The sequence below is a fragment of the Lampetra fluviatilis genome, chromosome 37 (genome assembly GCF_964198595.1).
Source record: "Lampetra fluviatilis chromosome 37, kcLamFluv1.1, whole genome shotgun sequence".
NCBI classification, from domain to species: domain Eukaryota; kingdom Metazoa; phylum Chordata; class Hyperoartia; order Petromyzontiformes; family Petromyzontidae; genus Lampetra; species Lampetra fluviatilis.
Window position 1 is genome coordinate 9,009,891 of NC_136311.1, and position 19,466 is coordinate 9,029,356.

At 44.6% G+C, this 19,466-nt stretch overlaps 1 protein-coding gene across 1 annotated transcript in view; it reads left to right on the forward strand.

Annotated features, from left to right (window-relative positions):
* The window catches only part of LOC144945429 (calcium-binding protein 7-like), a 58,274-nt gene extending 40,170 nt beyond the window's left edge, over positions 1 to 18,104 (forward strand). The window contains exons 3-5 of the mRNA XM_078873945.1: positions 1,675 to 1,787; positions 6,079 to 6,232; positions 17,703 to 18,104. Of these exons, the coding sequence (XP_078730071.1) occupies positions 1,675 to 1,787; positions 6,079 to 6,232; positions 17,703 to 17,830 (395 nt within the window). The 3' untranslated portion in view covers positions 17,831 to 18,104. The remainder of the gene's footprint in view (positions 1 to 1,674; positions 1,788 to 6,078; positions 6,233 to 17,702) is intronic.
* The last annotated feature ends 1,362 nt before the right edge of the window (positions 18,105 to 19,466 follow it).

Below are 19,466 nucleotides of genomic sequence, written 5' to 3' on the forward strand. Positions count from 1 at the left end.
TTCCCCAATGTAACTGCTGCTGCTGCTGCTGCAAGATACGGCTTAGTTTGCAGACGCCGGGATATTGCATGTCAGGAATCTTGTCCTTCACAGATGGGATCAGATCACGAATTTTATGTACTGTGTTAAATCGGACCTGGATCTTGTGCTTGTTCATGATTTTGGAAACATTTTTTGGTTACCCCTGCTATGTATGGCAAGATTATAGTTTTGAATGGATCCTCAGATGTCTCCTTCCAACCGTGAGGAAGGAGCCATCTGACTATGCCTTTAAAACTGCAAACTACTTACCTGCATCTTCTTGGTTCTTTCGGTAAAGTCACGTAGAATGGAAATAATAAAATAATAAAAATAAAACATAATAAAATAATTCTCACGACGTTTCGGCCACAACGCAAGCAGCCGTCCTCAGGTGGAGTACAGGTCTGTCGAGAAGACAGTCTGAATGACGTCAACCCAGCTGGGTTCAACCCAGCTTAAATATACGCTCCAAGCCTGGTGGTGTTTCATTCAGACGCTGTCTTTCCGACAGACCTGTTCTTCACCTGAGGACGGCTGCTTGCGTTGTGGCCGACACGTCGTGAGAATTATCTTATTATGTTTTATTTTTATTATTGTATTATTTCCCTTCTACGTGACTTTACCGAAAGAACCAAGAAGATAATCCCAAATGTCCTGTCGCAGGCAGCTTTTCTTTAAATCCTTGGTGTGACCCTTGCATTGCCCTAAGGGGGTGAAACAAGTTGTAACCGGCAGCGGGGTTTGATATTTTCAGCCTAACCACCAACGAATGCACAATAAATTAATCCCATATTGATGTGGCCACTTTATTACACCAGCTCCAGGATTATAAGAACAAAAACAAACAGAATAACTTCTTTTCTCTCCAGCTAAAGTGCATTTAATTTAATATGGAGGTCACGTGTATTTACAAAATATTAAATCAGCGTGAGTCGGCTAAAGAAATGTATCAACATAATGAACAGGAACAGGGCTGGTCTGCCTGTCCGCTGCTTCCTGTAGAGGTGCGTGAGTAAAAGTCCACCTCATTCATGTGCAGCTGCACAGATTTCATTCTTGGGTAGCTGCACAGATTTCATTCCTGGGCAGCTGTACAAATTGTATTCCTTTGCAGCCGCACATGTTTAATTCCTGGCCAGCTGCACAGATTTTTATCATGGGACTGAAAAATCTCAAGCAGAGTTGGTTGACAACGTGAAGTGACGAGCTAGCGCGATTTATGAAATGGTCAAAGTTAATTGAAAATGACAGGAGAGAAGAAAACAAATAATCGTCACAAATCTGCCAAGTAAAATAATGTAGCGGCCATCGCGTCAATGGTTCTTGTGAATGTGTTGCGGAGGTCGCAACCGGGTACCCGATACCCGTACCCTACCCGATACCCGGCTACTCGTACCCGGCCGGGTACGGGTAGCCGTTTACGACCCTGGTGCGGCCGGGTACGGGTAGACCGTGAGTCACCGGTGAGTAACCGTTTGTCACTCATTTCGGGTAGGATACGGGTACGGGTAGCATACGGGTACCCATACCCGGCCGGGTACGGGTACCCGGCCGGGTACGGGTACCCGTTTGCGACCCCGGTGCGGCCGGGTACGGGTACGGGTAAGGAATCAAAACCCGTTTTCGACCTCTGCTGTGTTGTGCCGTCCTCAGGTGATGGCCAGGTGAACTTTGAGGAGTTCATGACCCTGCTGGGCCCCAAGCTCACGGCAGCTGACAATCCAGACGGATTCCTGAGCAGTGAGTTTGACACCATCTTCTGGAAGGTAGGGCCTCAACTTCAGCCTGTTCAACCAGAGTTATGGTTAACCAGGACTCGCATCTCTGAGTCACGTAGAGGTGGGAACATTATTTGAGCTTTGGCCCTCGAAAGATGGGAAACATTTGCCAAAGTTACGGCTTACCATTTGTGGCACCAGATACGATTTATACAGCGGAACTTTACTGTAGTTTGTTAAATCTTTAGTTTTAGAAATTTACTTAAAATGTAGCTATTTCTAATATAATGAATCATTATAATCAAGATTTAAAGCTGTTATGATTACATCGATATATATGCTATACAAAAAAACATTAAAAGTAAGTATTCTAAATCCAATGCAGAATATTGTGCAAAGGAAAATTTAAAGAAATTGCATTCTCGCTTGAAATGATGGGGGAAAAAGGCACCGTTCTTCAGTTGATAGCTAAAATAAATAAATATTGTGTCACATCTTCTTGGTTCTTTCGGTAAAGTCACGTAGAATTGAAATAATAAAATAATAAAAATAAATCATACAAAATAATATTTTATTATTTTAATTCTACGTGACTTTACCGAAAGAACCAAGAAGATGAATCCCTGCAGTCACGAAAGCTTTAAATCGAAATATTGTGTCACAGTGACCCCTTTTTGCACGCGACCTTCCAGATAATCCGGCATCAAGCTGACGACCACGAAGACGTTTCTGAAATCGCCCGCAAATTGCACGAGAGCCCTTTTTTATTTCTAATCCACAAATCTTCGGTCCGTCGTGAAAGCCCCCTCGTCCCACTGCAAAGGTCAAGCGAAGGCCCGGTGCAACTGGCTGTCACTTTACCAGCAGGGCAGTCGCCGTGTCTCTGTGCAGGCAGCATGCTGAGCACACGATTTTTCCAGACAGGGCAGAAGTAACAGTAAACGTATATACGAAAAACGTGGACTTTGTAAATGCGTCGGGCAAAGTTTTTCCTGCTAATGTTCCGTATTGTGCACGTGTATGCCATGCTGTAATGAAGACACGCACACACGTAGCATGTAATTTCGGTGCGGTTTGTATAATTAAATGGGGAGATTGAAAAGCCTGAATAATGTAAGCACGCACGTGCCACTTGGGAGCGCGTCTGGGTATGATTTATAGAGATGCACCAGATCGCCCTGTCCAACTTGGCAGAATGTCACTGCTGTTGTTACATTTTGTGGTAGATGTTATTTACTTTGAAGAGCCACGGTTTAGCTGTCTGAGTTAAACGTTGCGTCTCTCTCAACGTGCAATCAAACGGCTTGGCTTCAATTACACAAAATAGTACCGCAATAACATTTTTATACGACATGATGGTTAAATTGTTACATTTCTTAAACGCAATATACACTTCAGTACACACGGTCCATTTGATATATATATAATGGCATGAACTTAACTTACCATTAGGTGGTGATTTAAATGAAGTGGTTGATCTCGCAGGTCACTGCTGGGTAAGTGTGTGTTACTGTAAACAACGGTGACTGCTCAGAACATGTAGGGCAGTGGTTCTTAACCATTACTGCAGCTAGATTTGAAGCTTTCGTGACTGCAAGGATTCATACTCTTAGTTCTTTCGGTAAAGTCACGTAGGTAAAAAAATGAAATTGAAATTAATAAAAATAAAACAATAAAAATCACGACGTTTCGGAGGCAACACAAGTCTCCGTCATCAGGTGGGACCGTCACAGCCAGATTTGATGCAGCAAATCTGGCTGTGACGGTCCCACCTGATGACGGAGACTTGTGTTGCCTCCGAAACGTCGTGATCTTTATTGTTTTATTTTGATTGATTTCAATTTAATTTTTTACTTACGTGACTTTAACCGAAAAAACTAAGAGTACATTACTGCAGCCTTGCACACCTTTAGTTCGCAATCTTAGAAAAATGTACAATGTTAATAAATGCATAGTGTTTGATGAAATAAAGTAGTTGTACTTACGTGCCCGCGCTTAATTTGTGTTTTCGATGATTTACCTTCTAAACAAATCTGCCCGTGTCTCGCACACCCCCAGAAAGGGCATCTCGCAACCCTAGAAGTCACGTGCACCGCAGGTGAAGAACCGCTGGTGTGTAGGGAAACGTGCCATCTCCTTTAAGCTGCAAATCACAGACTTAGTGTACAGACGCAGGACTTCTTTTTGCGCACATCACAGAGTTATATATCCCAGAGACAGACACATCCCCCGGCAGTAAGAAACAAAAACACAAGATACAATGCAATGTACGGCTTTCCGATGTATTGTCGGGTTTGTACCGCTTGTTCTGTTGGCATAATGCCGGCGTTTTCACTCCACGAGCCGACGGGCTCCCATAGAAACTGGATGCAGCACAGCTGCAAAGGCCTGTGTAATAGTAAAGCAGTGTATGGTGTATTCTTAGGTCTTTTCGGTAAAGTCACGTAGGTAAAAACATTAAAATTAATAAAAGTAAAATAAAATAAAAATCACGACGTTTCGGAGGCAACACAAGCTTCCGTCAAGTAAATGAGTCATTTACTTGATACAGCTGTCGTGGCTGTGACGGTTCCACCTGAAGACGGAAGCTTGTGTTGCCTCCGAAACGTCGTGATTTATATTTTATTTTTTTATTTTATTTTACTTTTATTAATTTTAATGTTTTTACGTACGTGACTTTACCGAAAAAACCTAAGAATATGAATCCTTGCAGTCACGAAAGCTTCAAATCTAGAAGTGTATGGTGTCTCTCTCGATACTTAGTGATAATGTGTTTGGTCATATAATTAGACAGACGCTGCCACGTGGTGCAGCAACTAAAGCTGGCCTTTTGCAGAAAATCTGACACTGGTACATATAAACAATTTCACCTCTTATAAAATACATTTCCCTGTCATGTATCTGCACAGAGCGTACATGTCATTTATCTCTTTACGTGTTATGATTTAAAAAAAAAAGTTTATTTCATATTCAACTTATATCGTCTACACGTAAGATTTCTGAAGAAAAAAATAAATGTATTCGTAGGATATAACTGCTAAACAGCGATACGTGACCACTTGCCCAGCACATGCATGGTGACAAAAGCGAATACTGTTTACAAATGATGATAGTAATATAATTTTGGAAATTTGACATTGAGCGATTGCTAGAAATTGATTTGACTCGGACCTACATTCACCGAAGTGAACTTGTTTCGAGGAACATTTAAGTACCCGTACGTTTTGGTGAGAACAAAAAAAGAATGATCTTGCATTCACAATTAACGAGTCTGTTTTCGCAGCTTCTTGTAATCCTGGCATGGTTTTCCAAGTCGGGCCGCATGTTGGGCATTCCTTCTCTGGATATTTAAACTATATTTCAACTATTTTTATTTTACCAGGCAAGGCCCACTGATATATATAGCTATTTTTCAGAAGCGACCTGGCTACCAATGATAGCTCAACGAAGTGCCCTATCATGTGGACATTTATATAAACCAAATACTCTAAACGTGTGTTTATAAATGTGGAGGGAAAACTGGAGGATGGTGAAAACAATCCACGCGACCACGGGGAAAACATGCAAACTCCAAAAATGCAGGTGTCAGGATCGGGATCGAATGCATGACCTCCTGTATATCAGGCGAGGGAGTTAACATCTTCCCACCGCCACATAGACAACTGCTTACAGCCATCTTCGGGAGCTGAATTGAGTATTCAACTTGAATTGATTATTCAACGTATAAAGATGGTCGCGGCATTGTGTGGCAAGAACTTAGAGAGAGAGAAAAAAATGCTCAACATGCAACTCACCCAGAAATTCACACTAAAACCTTCCATCCCTTGAAATTGGGAAAGTCAGCATTTTACTGTGAAGAAAACAGGACTGAAACACGCGCGTCGCTAAACATTGCCAATATTTTTTTTATTTAAAGCTTTCGTGACTGCATGATTCATATTCTTGGTTCTTTCGGTAAAGTCACGTAGAAGGGACATAATAAAATAATATAAGTATAAAACAATAATGTTTTATATTTATATTATTTTATTAGAAGGGAAATATAAAACATTATTGTTTTATATTTATATTATTTCCCTTCTACGTGACTTTACCGAAAGAACCAAGAATATATATTGCCAATATTGTTTGAAGATATGACTCTTTTCCTCTGAAAAATTTCCAGAAGCTTCCTTCCCACCCAAAAATGCGAATCCGGGCCCTGCAAGTGTCACATTACGTGAGTCAGTGGCAGCCGCATGTCAGTCATGTGATCCAGGGGGGGGCAGCCCCACGCCAGTCACGTGACCTGCAGCTGCACTGAGAGTAGCTCTCGTCGTCCCCTGTGCCTGTGTTCCAGTTCAACGTGCAGCAGATGACGCTGGAGGAGCTGAAGCAGGTGATCTTCAGCGCGTTCCGCGAGCAGGTGACGATGAAGGACATCGAGACAATCATCATGAACGAGGAGGGGAGCAACATGGAGAACTCGGAGAACTACTGTGCACAGGTGGATGGTACGTTGGCCGGAGGGGATCGTTATGATTTCATTCACTCGTCGGGTGGATTATCTGACGGTGGTGACAGCTGAAAAGAAAAAAAACCTGCCCTAATCTTTTAAAATAAAGTTTGTAGTATCTGCATCATTGCATCAGACAGAGCAATTTTCATTTGGAATTGCGGCTAGAAGTGTATTATTACCCTGTGTTAGAGATCGGGCCTGGAATATGACATCTACTTTTGAAGTCACTTCGACAAGCCGCTTTCATAATGCCCTCCCACACATTATCATGCCCTGCATGTCAATCAACTAAACGTCTCAAATTGCCTGAACAAAAAAAAACATGTATCGTGATGATTTATGCGTGTATTCATTGGTGGTGACCTGAGCTGAGACCATGATGAACAGCTTACGCTTAACCAATCACAGATGGCTCTGCTCGTATTCCAGGCCAGGCGGGATGTCAGCCAGAGTCCAACTCAGTGCTTTGGCCCTTGAGCCACGCAACTACATCGCAGCTGCTCATTTTAATGCAGTGGACCTCATTGAGCTACTGAGACGTGGATCCCCTTGATGATTTAACTTCAGGAGGGAACGCTTATTGAGCCGTCGGTAATATGAGCACTTGACAAGATAACACGATGGGGCATGCCAACGTTTTGTTTGAACAGGCGAGATGTTTCGACTGCAGCAAAGGAGATTATCAGCCATCGTCAGTCGAAATGTGCCCAACATCATGGGGGGGGGGGGGGGGGGTTACGTCGGTGGAGAACCCATCAAGGGATGATGGTAGGAACAAGGTGGACAGTTCATGTAAACACATCCCAATTTCCAATCTGACTCAAGGAGCAGTGCATTCCGGATGCTGGTCGGCAGACAGCATTCACACGACTCAGGTGTGGGGAGGTGTGACACAGAGGTGTGGAATGAGAGACAGAGTTTTTGTATTTACCAGCACATTGTATTTGAGAAACAAAATTGCTCCCACCAAAAAGTAGTCATATTTGTGTAAATATTAATTAATTAAATGTATAGTATTGCTTTCCCAAACTTGACCTTGAAAATGTGTAGTAGATGATGTTGTTGTACGTTGTATGTGTGATTACCACGATGTAGTACCCTCTTCAAATATTTAACGTGTTCTGCGCATCTACAGTAAAGAGTGCCATTGACATTCAAATCGTTCGCGGGGCCTCCGATTGTAAATAATTGTTCCGGTGTGAACCATAATATATTCATAAACTCATTATTTAGAGGCTGAGAAACTGATTTCTGGCAGTTAAGCGAGGGTAGATATTGAGCTCTTTACGATCCGACCGAATGAATAGCTCACAGACAAGGCAAAGCCTCATTATTTAGACATCACTGCTCAAATTAACGACAGCTGCAATGTGAGCGATAACAACAATACATTATGGATGCACTTGACCCGACTTTATGATTTGCCCAAGTGCTGAACGTGCTGGTCCCGTCTTAGAGAATTGCAGAGTCCATCTGTGCTCCAGAACTGGATTAGAATGATGGGTTAGAGAGACGGGGATTGCATCTGCTACTGCGCGCGGCAGAATCGCCTGCCATGAAGAGGCTGTCCCACCTGTAAACCCGGCCTGGATCGCACCGGCAGGGTGCAGTGCGAACACTTTATCTCTCTGATGTTTTGCTAATAATAATTTACTACGTATGGCGCTCACGCCGTGCTTTTACTGGTAGGAACCTCCTGGTTACACCAGCCCACAGGGGATTATTGTGTCCGTCGTGCAGGGAGGGGCTGGGTGGGGAGGGTGGGGCTGGGTGGGGAGGGGGGGGGGCTGAGTGGGGAGGGTGGAGAGGGGCTGGGTGGGGAGAGTGGGGAGGGGCTGGGTGGGGAGGGTGGGGAAGAGCTGGGTGGGGAGGGTGGAGCTGGGTGGGGGGGGTGGGAGGGGTGGGGCTGGGTTGGGAGGGGCTGGTCACCCCGTGATGCCCTTATAAAACTCAACGTTTAACCTACTCACGCCGGCTTGTGCCCGCCCTCACAGTCGGGCATATTTACGGAATACACCACGCGGCCGTTGATCCTGGCCATTGACCGAGCAACCCAACGTTCCTACCAGCTCCCTCCACAGGAATGTGTTATCAAACGAAGGTGCTATACGTTCCACCGACAGACTGTGGTAGTTTTACAGGCGTGGAGGGAGGGGGCGATGCTGCTGTGAGTAAAATCCCAACTGAGTAATTTGTGGGTGATTTATTTTTTTCTAATATTGGAACATTTGGACCCGTGACCATGGCTCACGATGGGCCCACTCTTTTGGAATGAGGTCACGGGAGCCTTTACGATCACTGTATAGCAGGTGGCGCGTACACAGCTGCAGTGATAACCAGGGTGGCCTGCCGGAAACGAACTGCAGGCATCAACAGCAAGTGACGAACGCGCCGTCGCTTGTTGTCCTTCCCCCACACCGCCGATTAGCACGGTTGGCTACGTACGGTGCGGAAGAAGTTCAACATATGGTGACGTACACGTGACGTGCTTTTTCGGTTCTTCAGCGCGGTGACCAAACGTTTTCACTCCACGTGCTGTGAGCTTCTCCGGGAACTGAATTCCACTTGAAGAAGCTCCGAGCACGTGGAGTGAAATCTCGGGGATTGACCGTGAATTCGGTTGAATGCCATTAAATACAGCTCCTGAAGAAAAGCTCCCAGCACCACGTGGCCAAATGTCAGACCTAACGAGCAAACAGCACACGACACAACCCGAAAAAAACCACATCGCAGAGCCAAACATCGATTCAACAATAACCCACGTCGTTGGAAACGCTTTGCATAATGCACTCGCCCCAATTAACTTTTGTTTTGCAAAGGGTTTTGCTTCAAGGCTTTTAGAATGTTCCAACGAGAAAACTGTGGCTGTAAGCATTACAATGTATTTGGGGAGTTTGCTTCAATCATCGTTCACTAAAGTGGAACAGAAAGAACATACTTTTGTCAAACTTTATAAGACATAGCCAGGGGTACAGCTGCGAGAGTACAAAATTGAGGCATTGACCCGGATGTTTGTGCGACAGAGGAGGCCAGAGGCTGCAAATGCTCTTAGCCAGCTGCCGAAGATGGCATATTGCATTGTGTTGTCATTTTAGTGCACTCGTCGGGACCATTGCTACAAATGGCTCCCAAGATCTGGTGTCAAGCCAGCAGCTAACGTGGAGATAATGAAATGCTACGAAGCGTCCCATTGCTACACCGACTCGCGTTGGTTATTCGTGGTGTGTCACGTGTTGCCCTTGCTATGCTGGCGATGAGAGAACCACGTGACTGGGTTTATCCTGCTTCATAAGTGTGATTGCCAATTAAACATTTTTTCTTAAATCTAATCTTTCTTTTTAATGCTGCTTGCGTTGTGGCCGAAACGTCGTGAGAATTATTCTATTATGTTTTACTTTTATTATTTTATTATTTCCCTTCTACGTGACTTTACCGAAAGAACCAATAAGATGGTTCCCAACCTCTTTGAGCGTGCGAACCTCTTTTGAGCCTCCGAACATTCCGTGGACCACCACCAGACGCAGATTCCACTAGTTAATTGAAATTTGTACATTTCCTTGGTGAGGATGCTATAATTCGAATTGTTATTTTCTTGTTTTGCACGGACCCCTCCCCCCCCCCCCCATGTATTAGCAGCCTCACGGCCCACCACAGCTCCATGGACCACAGTTTGGGAACCACTGCCCTGAGTCGACTCACATCTCCCTTCTCCCCGTCATCTCCCTAAATAAAACTCCCCTCACACCCCTGCCCCCGATTCACTCGTTCACCAGAGTTTGGACGCTTTGCTCGAAAGGCGATGTTTTGTACAACCTCACCAACAGACGTGCTGACGTTATCTGTTTGTGTTTTCACATCTGCTTCTCCTATCCCCATTGGTGGTGGCGCATGCCTGTAATCCATCACTTTTAGGGGCAGCGAGGGTTTGGTGGGTCACACAAATGTTGTGAAACTCCCTTTCCGTGGGCATCGAGGTGCCATAACCCTGGCTCTTCAGGCGTAGGCGGTACAGCAAATTCTAGATTTGAAGTTTTCGTGACTGCAAGGATTAAATACTCTTTGATTTTTTTCGGTCAAGTCACGTAGGTAAAATATTTCAATAAATTAACTCACGACGATTCGAAAGCAACACAAGCCTCCGTCATCAGGTGTAACTGCTCCAGTAAAATTGCTGTTACACCTGGTGACGGAGGCTTGTGTTGTTTCCGAAATGTCGTGAAGTTAATTTATTATAATTTTTTACCTACGTGACTTTACCGAAAAAAACAAAGAGTATTCGGTACATCTATTTTATTACTTCCCTTCTACGTGACTTTACCGAAAGAACCAAGAAGATGAATCCCTGCAGTCACGAAAGCTTTAAATCGAAAGTATTCGGTACAGCAAGTGGACTAATCGCCATCTGCTTCCATCTGTACGGGGATATAATGTTGCCTTCCCGCACGTGTGAGCTTTCCCGGGGCGCTCCGGTTTCTTCCCACTGATATAATAAACACACTCGTCGTTAATTTATTGAAAGCAGCTTACAATAAAAAAAAAGACAATGCATGATCCTCCTGAAGGATTCATACGACTCGCTGCGGCTTTAATGGATAAATCGGTAATTCCATTTGAACAATTAATTTAATGCATTTCTACACCCCCTCGCAGTTTTGTTTGACCTGGAGGACTGCAAACAGCTGAAGGAATTGCTTCATGGAGTGGACGCGCATAATCTAAACACGGTGCGCTTTGTGAAGTGGGGGCGGGGGGGTGAACAGGGTGGGGAGACTTTGTTTCAAGGGGAAGGGGAGTGGTGGGCGATGTCTCTGAGCCAACATCCGTGCCCCTCCCCACCACCACCACCCATAACTGTGAGCTGAGACGCAATGGGATCTGGGAAAGGGTGCAAAGGGGGCTTTTTGCATTTAAAACATTTCTGCCGAAATCTCATCTCACCTTCGTATTTACTTGAATGCAGATGAACAGGCGTGACGCTCGTGAGATGTATATTGTTTGATTCTTCAGAGCTGTTATATAACTTACAGATATGAAGAAAAATGTGTGCCTTGGACCTTGAAAGAGGGTTTTTTTTCCAATAGTGGCTCAATACATCCTTATTTTCTGTTTTATCCCACGGACATACCTTGCTAGAGCCCTCCATTCACAAAAAATACATTTTATATGTATTTTTACTTGGCCCATAATACAAATAATGTATTCGGAACGTACGTTTAAAAAGTACAGGAGTCAGCTTGCTGTATGTTTCCTCGCGTGACCTTGCATTGCCAAGGGCATTTTCGCAAAGTGCTACACAGCCCAGAGCACACGAATTCAAATTCATTGCTGACTGCGTCCCGGAAAGAGAAAGTTAAATCAGGCCTGAAACATTGTGCTCATTTTGGTAAAATGCATTTCTGAACTTTACTCAGATTTATATTATTGTGACCTTTTGAATACGCTGTGGTAAAATTGTGCGCAAGTTAAACATGAGTGGGTGGCTCAGGCGTAATGCCCAATGTCACAGCACAGGGACAAACGATTTTGAAATATTTTTCCTGGTTCAAGTGCTTAGATGATCACTTGAAGTCACCCCATACTTTTAGGTTTTTTCGGTAAAGTCACGTAGGTAAAAAATAAAATTAATAAAAGTATTAATAGAAATAAAATAAAATAATAAATCACGACGTTTCGGAGGCAACACAAGTCTCCGTCATCAGGTAGGACCATCACAGCTAGATTTACTGTATCTTGAATATGTTTGCCTCACTTGATACAGTAAATTTTGCTGTGATGGTCCCACCTGATGACGGAGACTTGTGTTGCCTTCGAAACGTCGTGATTTTTTATTTTATTTTATTTCAATTATTACTTTTATTAATTTTATTTTTTACCTACGTGACTTTACCGAAAAAACCTAAAAGTATGGGGTGACTTCAAGTGATCATCTAAGCACTTGAACCAGGAAAAATATTTCAAAATCGTTTGTCCCTGTGCTGTGACATTGGGCATTACGCCTGAGCCACCCGCTCACCTAAGAGTATGAATCCTTGCAGTCACGAAAGTTTCAAATCTAGAAGTCACCCCATCTTAATAAGTGACTTGTTTGATTGTTTTCAGGACTGTCAGTAATTGCCGAACAAAAAAACCCATCAAATAATCACAGTCATTTATTTACAGCTAATAATCCCTTTAACCCCAGTTCTGATATATTTGGATAAATATTTCATCTCTACACATATTAAACAAAATTAAAATCTTTCAGGGAGCCGTGCTTGTGGATGTGATAAGAGAGACCTAGCTAAAAAGTGGAAACTGCTGGGATCATTCCCAAGAGTGACTCCGATCAATGCTCTGTGGTCTCGTGAAGGTGTGTAATGAGGACCTCTGCACTCTTTCGTGTTTGTGCTGATATCTTTATTAATGCACAATCTGTACGATCAATAAACAAGGGCAAAGCTGGCACGATTTGCTAATTGCATTAGAGTTTTATTGGCCAAACCCATGAACAATCTCTTATCATGATGTTCCTTATTTTTTCTTTTATTAGTATTGTTTAAAAAATAATAATTCTATGAATGTTCTTCGTGGAAAGTTGGTGATAAAGTATATTAGTGAGGACATCGCGGTTGGAGGAGGTGGTTGAACGCATCATCATCATTATCATCATGTGTTTGTGGTGCAAATGTCTAAACTCGCCAAAGGCGACGGTGTTGTTTTCGCAGCGAGCTCGCGGTATTACGCGCGAGCACAGCACGTGGGTCGCCGCGAGCCACGCACGCGGGTCGTAGTCGGGACTCGATTTGTGTCTGTAGAAGCCGGTACGCCGCCGATCGGCGAGGTGGGACGGAGCTGATCGATGGAGAGACTCTTGGAGACGAGCCGGCACGTTGGGCTCATTTTGTACAATTTGTCGGGGCGAAATTGCGTCTTGATTTTGCCTGTGGACAGCGCAGATTCGGGCGTCGCCGGCCCAAAGAGCTGGAACACGCTACCGGCTCACGTTCGGGTCCATCCCCGAGTCTGAGCCAGTTCTGCAATAGATTCTCAATGCTCCGTGGTTAACTTCTTCTTCTTCTTTAAACCTTGATACCGCGTGCAATTACATCCATCGGTTAAGGAAATAATCTGGCACGCCCGTGAAAGGGTAATGAACACGGTAGAGTGGACGACCGTTTTACTCAAACTTAATTTGGAGCTTTCGTGACTGCAGGAATTACTCTTTGGTTCTTTCGGTAAAGTCACGTATAAAGATAAAATAATACATTAAATACTAGCATACGACGTTTCGATTGCAACACAAGCAATCGTCATCAGGTATAAATGAAATAGAAACACAAATCTAGTATACTTAGAAATGTAATGTAATACAACAGAGAGTCGGATAACATAACAGTCAACACCCTACCTGGTTGATTACGTTCTTCCTGAGAATGCTAAATTTGAGAGAGAGAGATAAAGCACAGAACCAGAGACATATTGACAGACATATAAGTAGACAGATATCACAGAGATACATAGAGAGAGGCACACAGAGAAACCACGTCTCTGTGTCGAGGCCTTAAATAGAGAGAGGGGGCAGGGGCGGAGAGAGAGGGAGGGGTTAGAGAAGATTAGCATGTCAATGAGTGGCACGGTGAGTGGCACGGTGTAAAAGCTTGAAAAAATTTGGAGACAGGGAGAGAGACACACTGAATTAAATAACCTAGCAAAATTTCGAAATGTAATACAAACGTCGTATGCTAGCATTTAATTTATAATTTTCTCTTTATACGTGACTTTACCGAAAGAACCAAAGAGTAGTGACCGTTTTACTATTTTATCGTTCCATGCAGCGTGACCACGTCCGTTTGCATTGCCCTCCCTGGGGCTGTACTCCCAGCGGGGGGTGGGAGGGGGCATTTGTGCATAGAACATAAAACGGTGGAAGTGGCCAGTGGATGAACCCAGAGAGTGCACTCGTCCGTGCATTCGCCATCACCCCGAAGGAGATCGACCTCGTGGGCTTCTCGGAATCTAACCAGAGTTGAAGCTCGAAAAAGCTTACGCACGTGGGAGGCTGATTGAGAGTACTGAGGTATTGTAGGTGTAGCCGGCGCCTGGCTCTGTCTCTGTCTCTCTCTCTCTCTCTTTATCCAGCCGTGAGAGCAACAGGCCGGAATTTAAATAAAAAAAACGCTTTGGAAAATGTGTCAGATGTTATGGTGGCAAGACGGGGCTGTAATACGATTAAAGCTGACTGAAATAAAAACGACGCTTCAGCCAGGCAAAGAAAGGGAAGAAAGGGGGCATGACATCGTGGGCATCGATGACGTGTTATTGATTCTGCTAAAAGATTTTGCCGGCAGAATGTGCAAAATGTTCATGCAAAATTTTACAAAAACTGAAAATTGTTAATTACAATCTGCCGACGACGCCGCCTCTCGCCGCTCCACGCTCTTGCTCTTAAACATTGTTAGAGGCGACCGACATCAAAAACACAATCTCATTAAAAACCCTTCACTTTTGCTCCATTGACCGCGGGTTTTAAGTTGCAAGATGGTGGGCCCGAGAAGCGGGCGAATTGACAGGGCAGAATCGATGTTTTGGGGGCAGAATATTCTTTATGGATCACAATTAGCGATCCAAAACACCTTAAACACGCCCCCTTTGATGCTATAACACCATATACGGCCAAAGACACGCACACTTACAAGTGTCCGCTTTAATTTCATGTCAGCTGTTATTGTATTCCAGCGCCACGGTGACTAGGAGATGTTAACTACCTCGCCTGGTGTACAGGCGGTCGTGGGTTCGATCCCGACCTTGACGCCTGCTGCTGTATATTTGGAGTTTGCGTGTCTCTCTCATCATCATCACGGTGGCTAGGGGATGTCAACTACCTCGCCTGGTGTACAGAAGGTCTGTGGGTTCGATCCCGACCCTGATGCCTGCTGCTGTTTATTTGGAGTGTGTGTCTCTCTCCCCCTGATCGCGTGAATTTTTCCTCCGGGTGCTACGGTTTTCCCCTCCACATTTAGAATCGACACCACGCGTTCAGAGTATTTGGCTTCTCTAAATTTCCACGAAGCACAGCGGGGCCTTGCCTGGTAAAGCAAAAAGAGTCAATGATGGGTGTCCTGGACATTGCGTTCTAGCTCCACTGCGACTTTCTAAGCGCCCTGTTAGGGCCACAAAAAGCAGGAGCACACGTGTGGTTCTGGTAACGGCTTTACTTAACTTTTAAGAAGGTTCCTCTGGGAACGCACTTAAGCGATCGACTTTGACCACGATGGGGGGGGGGGGTCTCCCTCTCACGGTGTCACGCGGACCTCACGTGGACGATGTCAGCACGTCCAATAGATCTTTCCCCTTGCGGGTGCTGACCTCTTCATGGGTCGTTGCGACCCCTCGTTGTTAGCAGGAAAACAACGTTTTCCGCACTTCGTATCCTCGTGAAGGATTACACTGGTCAACAAAAAAAACACATTTTTTTCTGGCCTGGACTTTTGCAGCTGTTCTAGACTAATTTCAGGGTGCTGATTCCAAATCTGATCTCAGATTTGCTCTATCACATCTCATTTTTATGCTATCGGCATACCCCATTTTCATTGATTTTACCCGAAATTAACTCTGTCGCTTATGATTGCAAGTTGTTGCGGGTCAGTGACTGCTTTAGTGTTAAAATATGGTGCTGTATTTTTAGGATAGTGTGTTTATAATATAATTTTATGTAGATATCCACATTCATTTAATATTTTTCTTCTGCAGTTTGTATTGAAAATGCAATATTTAATATCTCAAAAACCTGATGTGATAGACAAAAACTGATGCCAGATTTGGAATCAGCACCCCAAAATTACCTTAAAACCGTTGGAATACCTTATGCCAGAAAAAGTGTGTTGACCAGTGTTATCATCATCATCGGGTCCTTTCCGTGACCGGGGGCACGTGCGGTGACCCAGTCCATCGCATTGACTTGGCGGCGGAACGCGGAGTGAGCACGAGGCGCTTCGGATTTCACGTTTTGCCAACCTCCAACTTGTTGAAGGGTGTTATTCGATTCGGTAGCTCAACACGAGCTGGTCATCCACGCGGATTATAAGCAATGTGGGTCTCATCTTCTTGGTTCTTTCGGTAAAGTCACTTAGAATGGAAATAATAAAATAATAAAAATAAAACATAATAAAATAATTCTCACGACGTTTCGGCCACAACGCAAGCATTCGTCCTCAGGTGTAGAACAGGTCTGTCGAGAAGACAGAGTCTAAATGACACGCCCCAGGCTTGGAGCGACTATTTAAGCTGGGATGGAGGGGCGAAGAGCGTCTTGACAAAATAATTTGCATATCAATAGGAATTTAGCATATTTATGGGAAATGCAGATATGCGATTAGTACTAATTGTGAAATGCGTAGGAGGTTTGGCGAGGGGTTTAAATCGAAATTCGATGTGGGTCTGTTTGGTCGGTGTGCTGCACGTCCAGCTAACAGGTCCTCTGGTTGCTTGAAGTCCGGTGCGACAAAGGATGAGTGGCTTCACTCCCTTCGCTTCATTGGTTTCGATTTTCTGACTTACCCTCTGTGGTTGCAGCTGATTCACGTGTTGTCAAAGCCAAACGAAGTACTTCAGCATCCGAGTTGAATCGGCACGCGTTTAGAGTATTTGGTTGCTTCTAGATTTGAAGTTTTCGTGACTGCAAGGATCCATACTGTTTGGTTTTTTAGGTAAAGTCACGTAAATAAAAAAAATATAAAATAAATTTAAAATGAAAACAAATAAATTAAATCACGACGTTTCGGGCACAAGAAGGACGCTTGTGTTGCGCCCGAAACGTCGTGATTTAATTTATTTGTTTTTATTTTTAATTAATTTCATATTTTTTTACCTACGTGACTTTACCGAAAAAAACAAAGAGTATTTGGTTGCTATTAATTCCCACGTGACAAGCCACTTATCGTTTGTGGCCAGGTCGTTTCTGAACAAGAGATATACAGCTCAGTGGGCCTCACCTGGTAAACAAAAAAATAGTTTCAAATAGTTTAGTGAGCGCGGTGCGCTAACCGCAACACGACCACAGATACAGCACTCCTGTTCACCCTCTCAGTGCTCCACGTGGCTCTAAGCTGTAAGCCATGTGCCGACCTTGCATGTGTGTCTGGAGGAAGGGACGCGGACTAAACGACCTCCCGTCCGCCACAAGCCAATCGCAACCCAGCGGTGTTCACGCCGCTATTGCACAAAATTCAGTCCCATCCGTGCTGCAACTACTGAACGCAATTCCTACACACTCGTTGGCAAAGGGCGCGATCACATGCCACACAACCACACCCTGTTGCACCTTTACCGACACTCCACTCCTCCGTCATCCACTTGTCATATGAATTATTGAGCGCGTGCCCGCCAGCCAAGTGGAGTTGGCGCAGAGCGTGTCCACTGTGAGCATTTGTTGTCTGACCGCGAACACGTTGAGCGTAAAACAAAAAAAACGTCTCTTTCTGTTGCAGTTTACCCGGGCAGGCGGAACAGGCAAACGTGCGTGCGCAAGAGCCTCATCTGCGCGTTCGCCGTGGCGTTCATCATCAGCGTCATGCTCATCGCCGCCAATCAGATCCTGCGCAGCGGCATGCAGTGAACCCCGGCTGCCGTGGGTCGGAGGAATCGACGTGGACCAGCATCCGTGGTCTCTCTCAAGAGGCCCGCCGAGCAATTCAAGCCGAGGGAGGCGTCATCAACGGGACCAGCGCAACATCACCTTCGTTTTCCTAAATGTGTATGATTAAGTAAAGTATTTATTTTTAGATTTATAACGAAAAACACGAAAAAAACATGCTTTTGGTGAAACGCACCGTTGTGGCATACTTGACCTGAATTAGACTCTTTGTTTTGCGTGTGCTCCGAGCAAGGAATCTGAGCGAACGTGAGAATGCTGGCTGCCTTGGTGGCATGGAATATCTCGCGCTAAACAGCTCTCATTGCCCAGAGCCGGCGGGATCACTCTCTGTATTCCACAGTGGTTTGTCCACTATAAACAAGACAGGCAGCGTGCAGCTGTGTTTATCTACTGACAACAACTGCTGACGCCAAGGACAGCGTTTGCGTGGAAATTGCACACTTTAATACACCGGGAAAACAAAACAAAAAGAAGACGAACACGTGTGGATTGGATGTATGACTTATCTAAGGGAATATGCAATGTTTGTATATAAGAGCGACTGGGATTTCACACGGTGAGGATGCCGAATGCAGTTGTTTCCACAGTGCGCTGTGTTGACTGCATGTGCACACTGCACAAGTGCATGCAGCCCACTGGATCCCCGGCTCATTGCTTCGAAGCTACGAGGTCTACATTTCAGGGCCAGTCATGCAAATCATTTCTGCTCCACAAACAGCAGCAGGTGCTGGAGGTTTGCTGTGCCCAACGCTACTTGCGCTCATGGCAACAACAAAAAAACAACCTGCGATAGGATAACTCTTCAAGAACACAGAGGATTGTGCGTCAACGTCATTTTCTGTTTTTGTTTTAATCTTTTCTTAACAATCGTGAGTTATGCTCATTAAATGAATTATGATTGCTTAACCAAACCCGTCTCTTTGGAGACACAAGTGTATCTTTCTATAAAGCTGCCCTCATTTCACGTTGATCAACTTGACCGCGCCTTATCGCATCCAACAGCGCGTGAGTTAGAAAATATCAGCAGAGCTTTGTTGATGTTGTTGTTGTTGGTGTTGCTGCTGCTGCTGCTTTGGATGCGGCTCTGGAGGGAAGGGAGGGAAGGGGGCCGCGTCCACTGACCGCTTAATAGAAACAACCTGGGCCCAAGCAGCGGGTACCCTTCCACCCGCCGACTGTGTGCATCTCTAAACTTGGAGGAGGTCAAGCTGGCGTGCGAAAGGTGCCGTGTTGGTTGCTTCAGAATTTGGTTGACGAAAGGCAGTCAGTCAGAGCTCATACAGATCCCGCATTTTGTAGAACAGCACAACAACGAAAAATCCATGTTATGTTTCTCTCGGCTGTTATGCCGTGGAAATCTAAATACGTGATAATGAATCTCACCGGCGTAATAAGTAAGCGTAGAAATGTAGTTTATAAAAAAAAAAATATAAATGACGTGTGTTAATAACACACGTGTAGTAGTAATAACACAAATGGCAGTACATTTCGCCACTTTTATGAAATACTCGTAAATGCAACCGAGAGAATGTTCAACAGACGTACGCATAAATACCGTAAGTTACAAGTTTCTCCACTTCATACGTGATGCTCATTA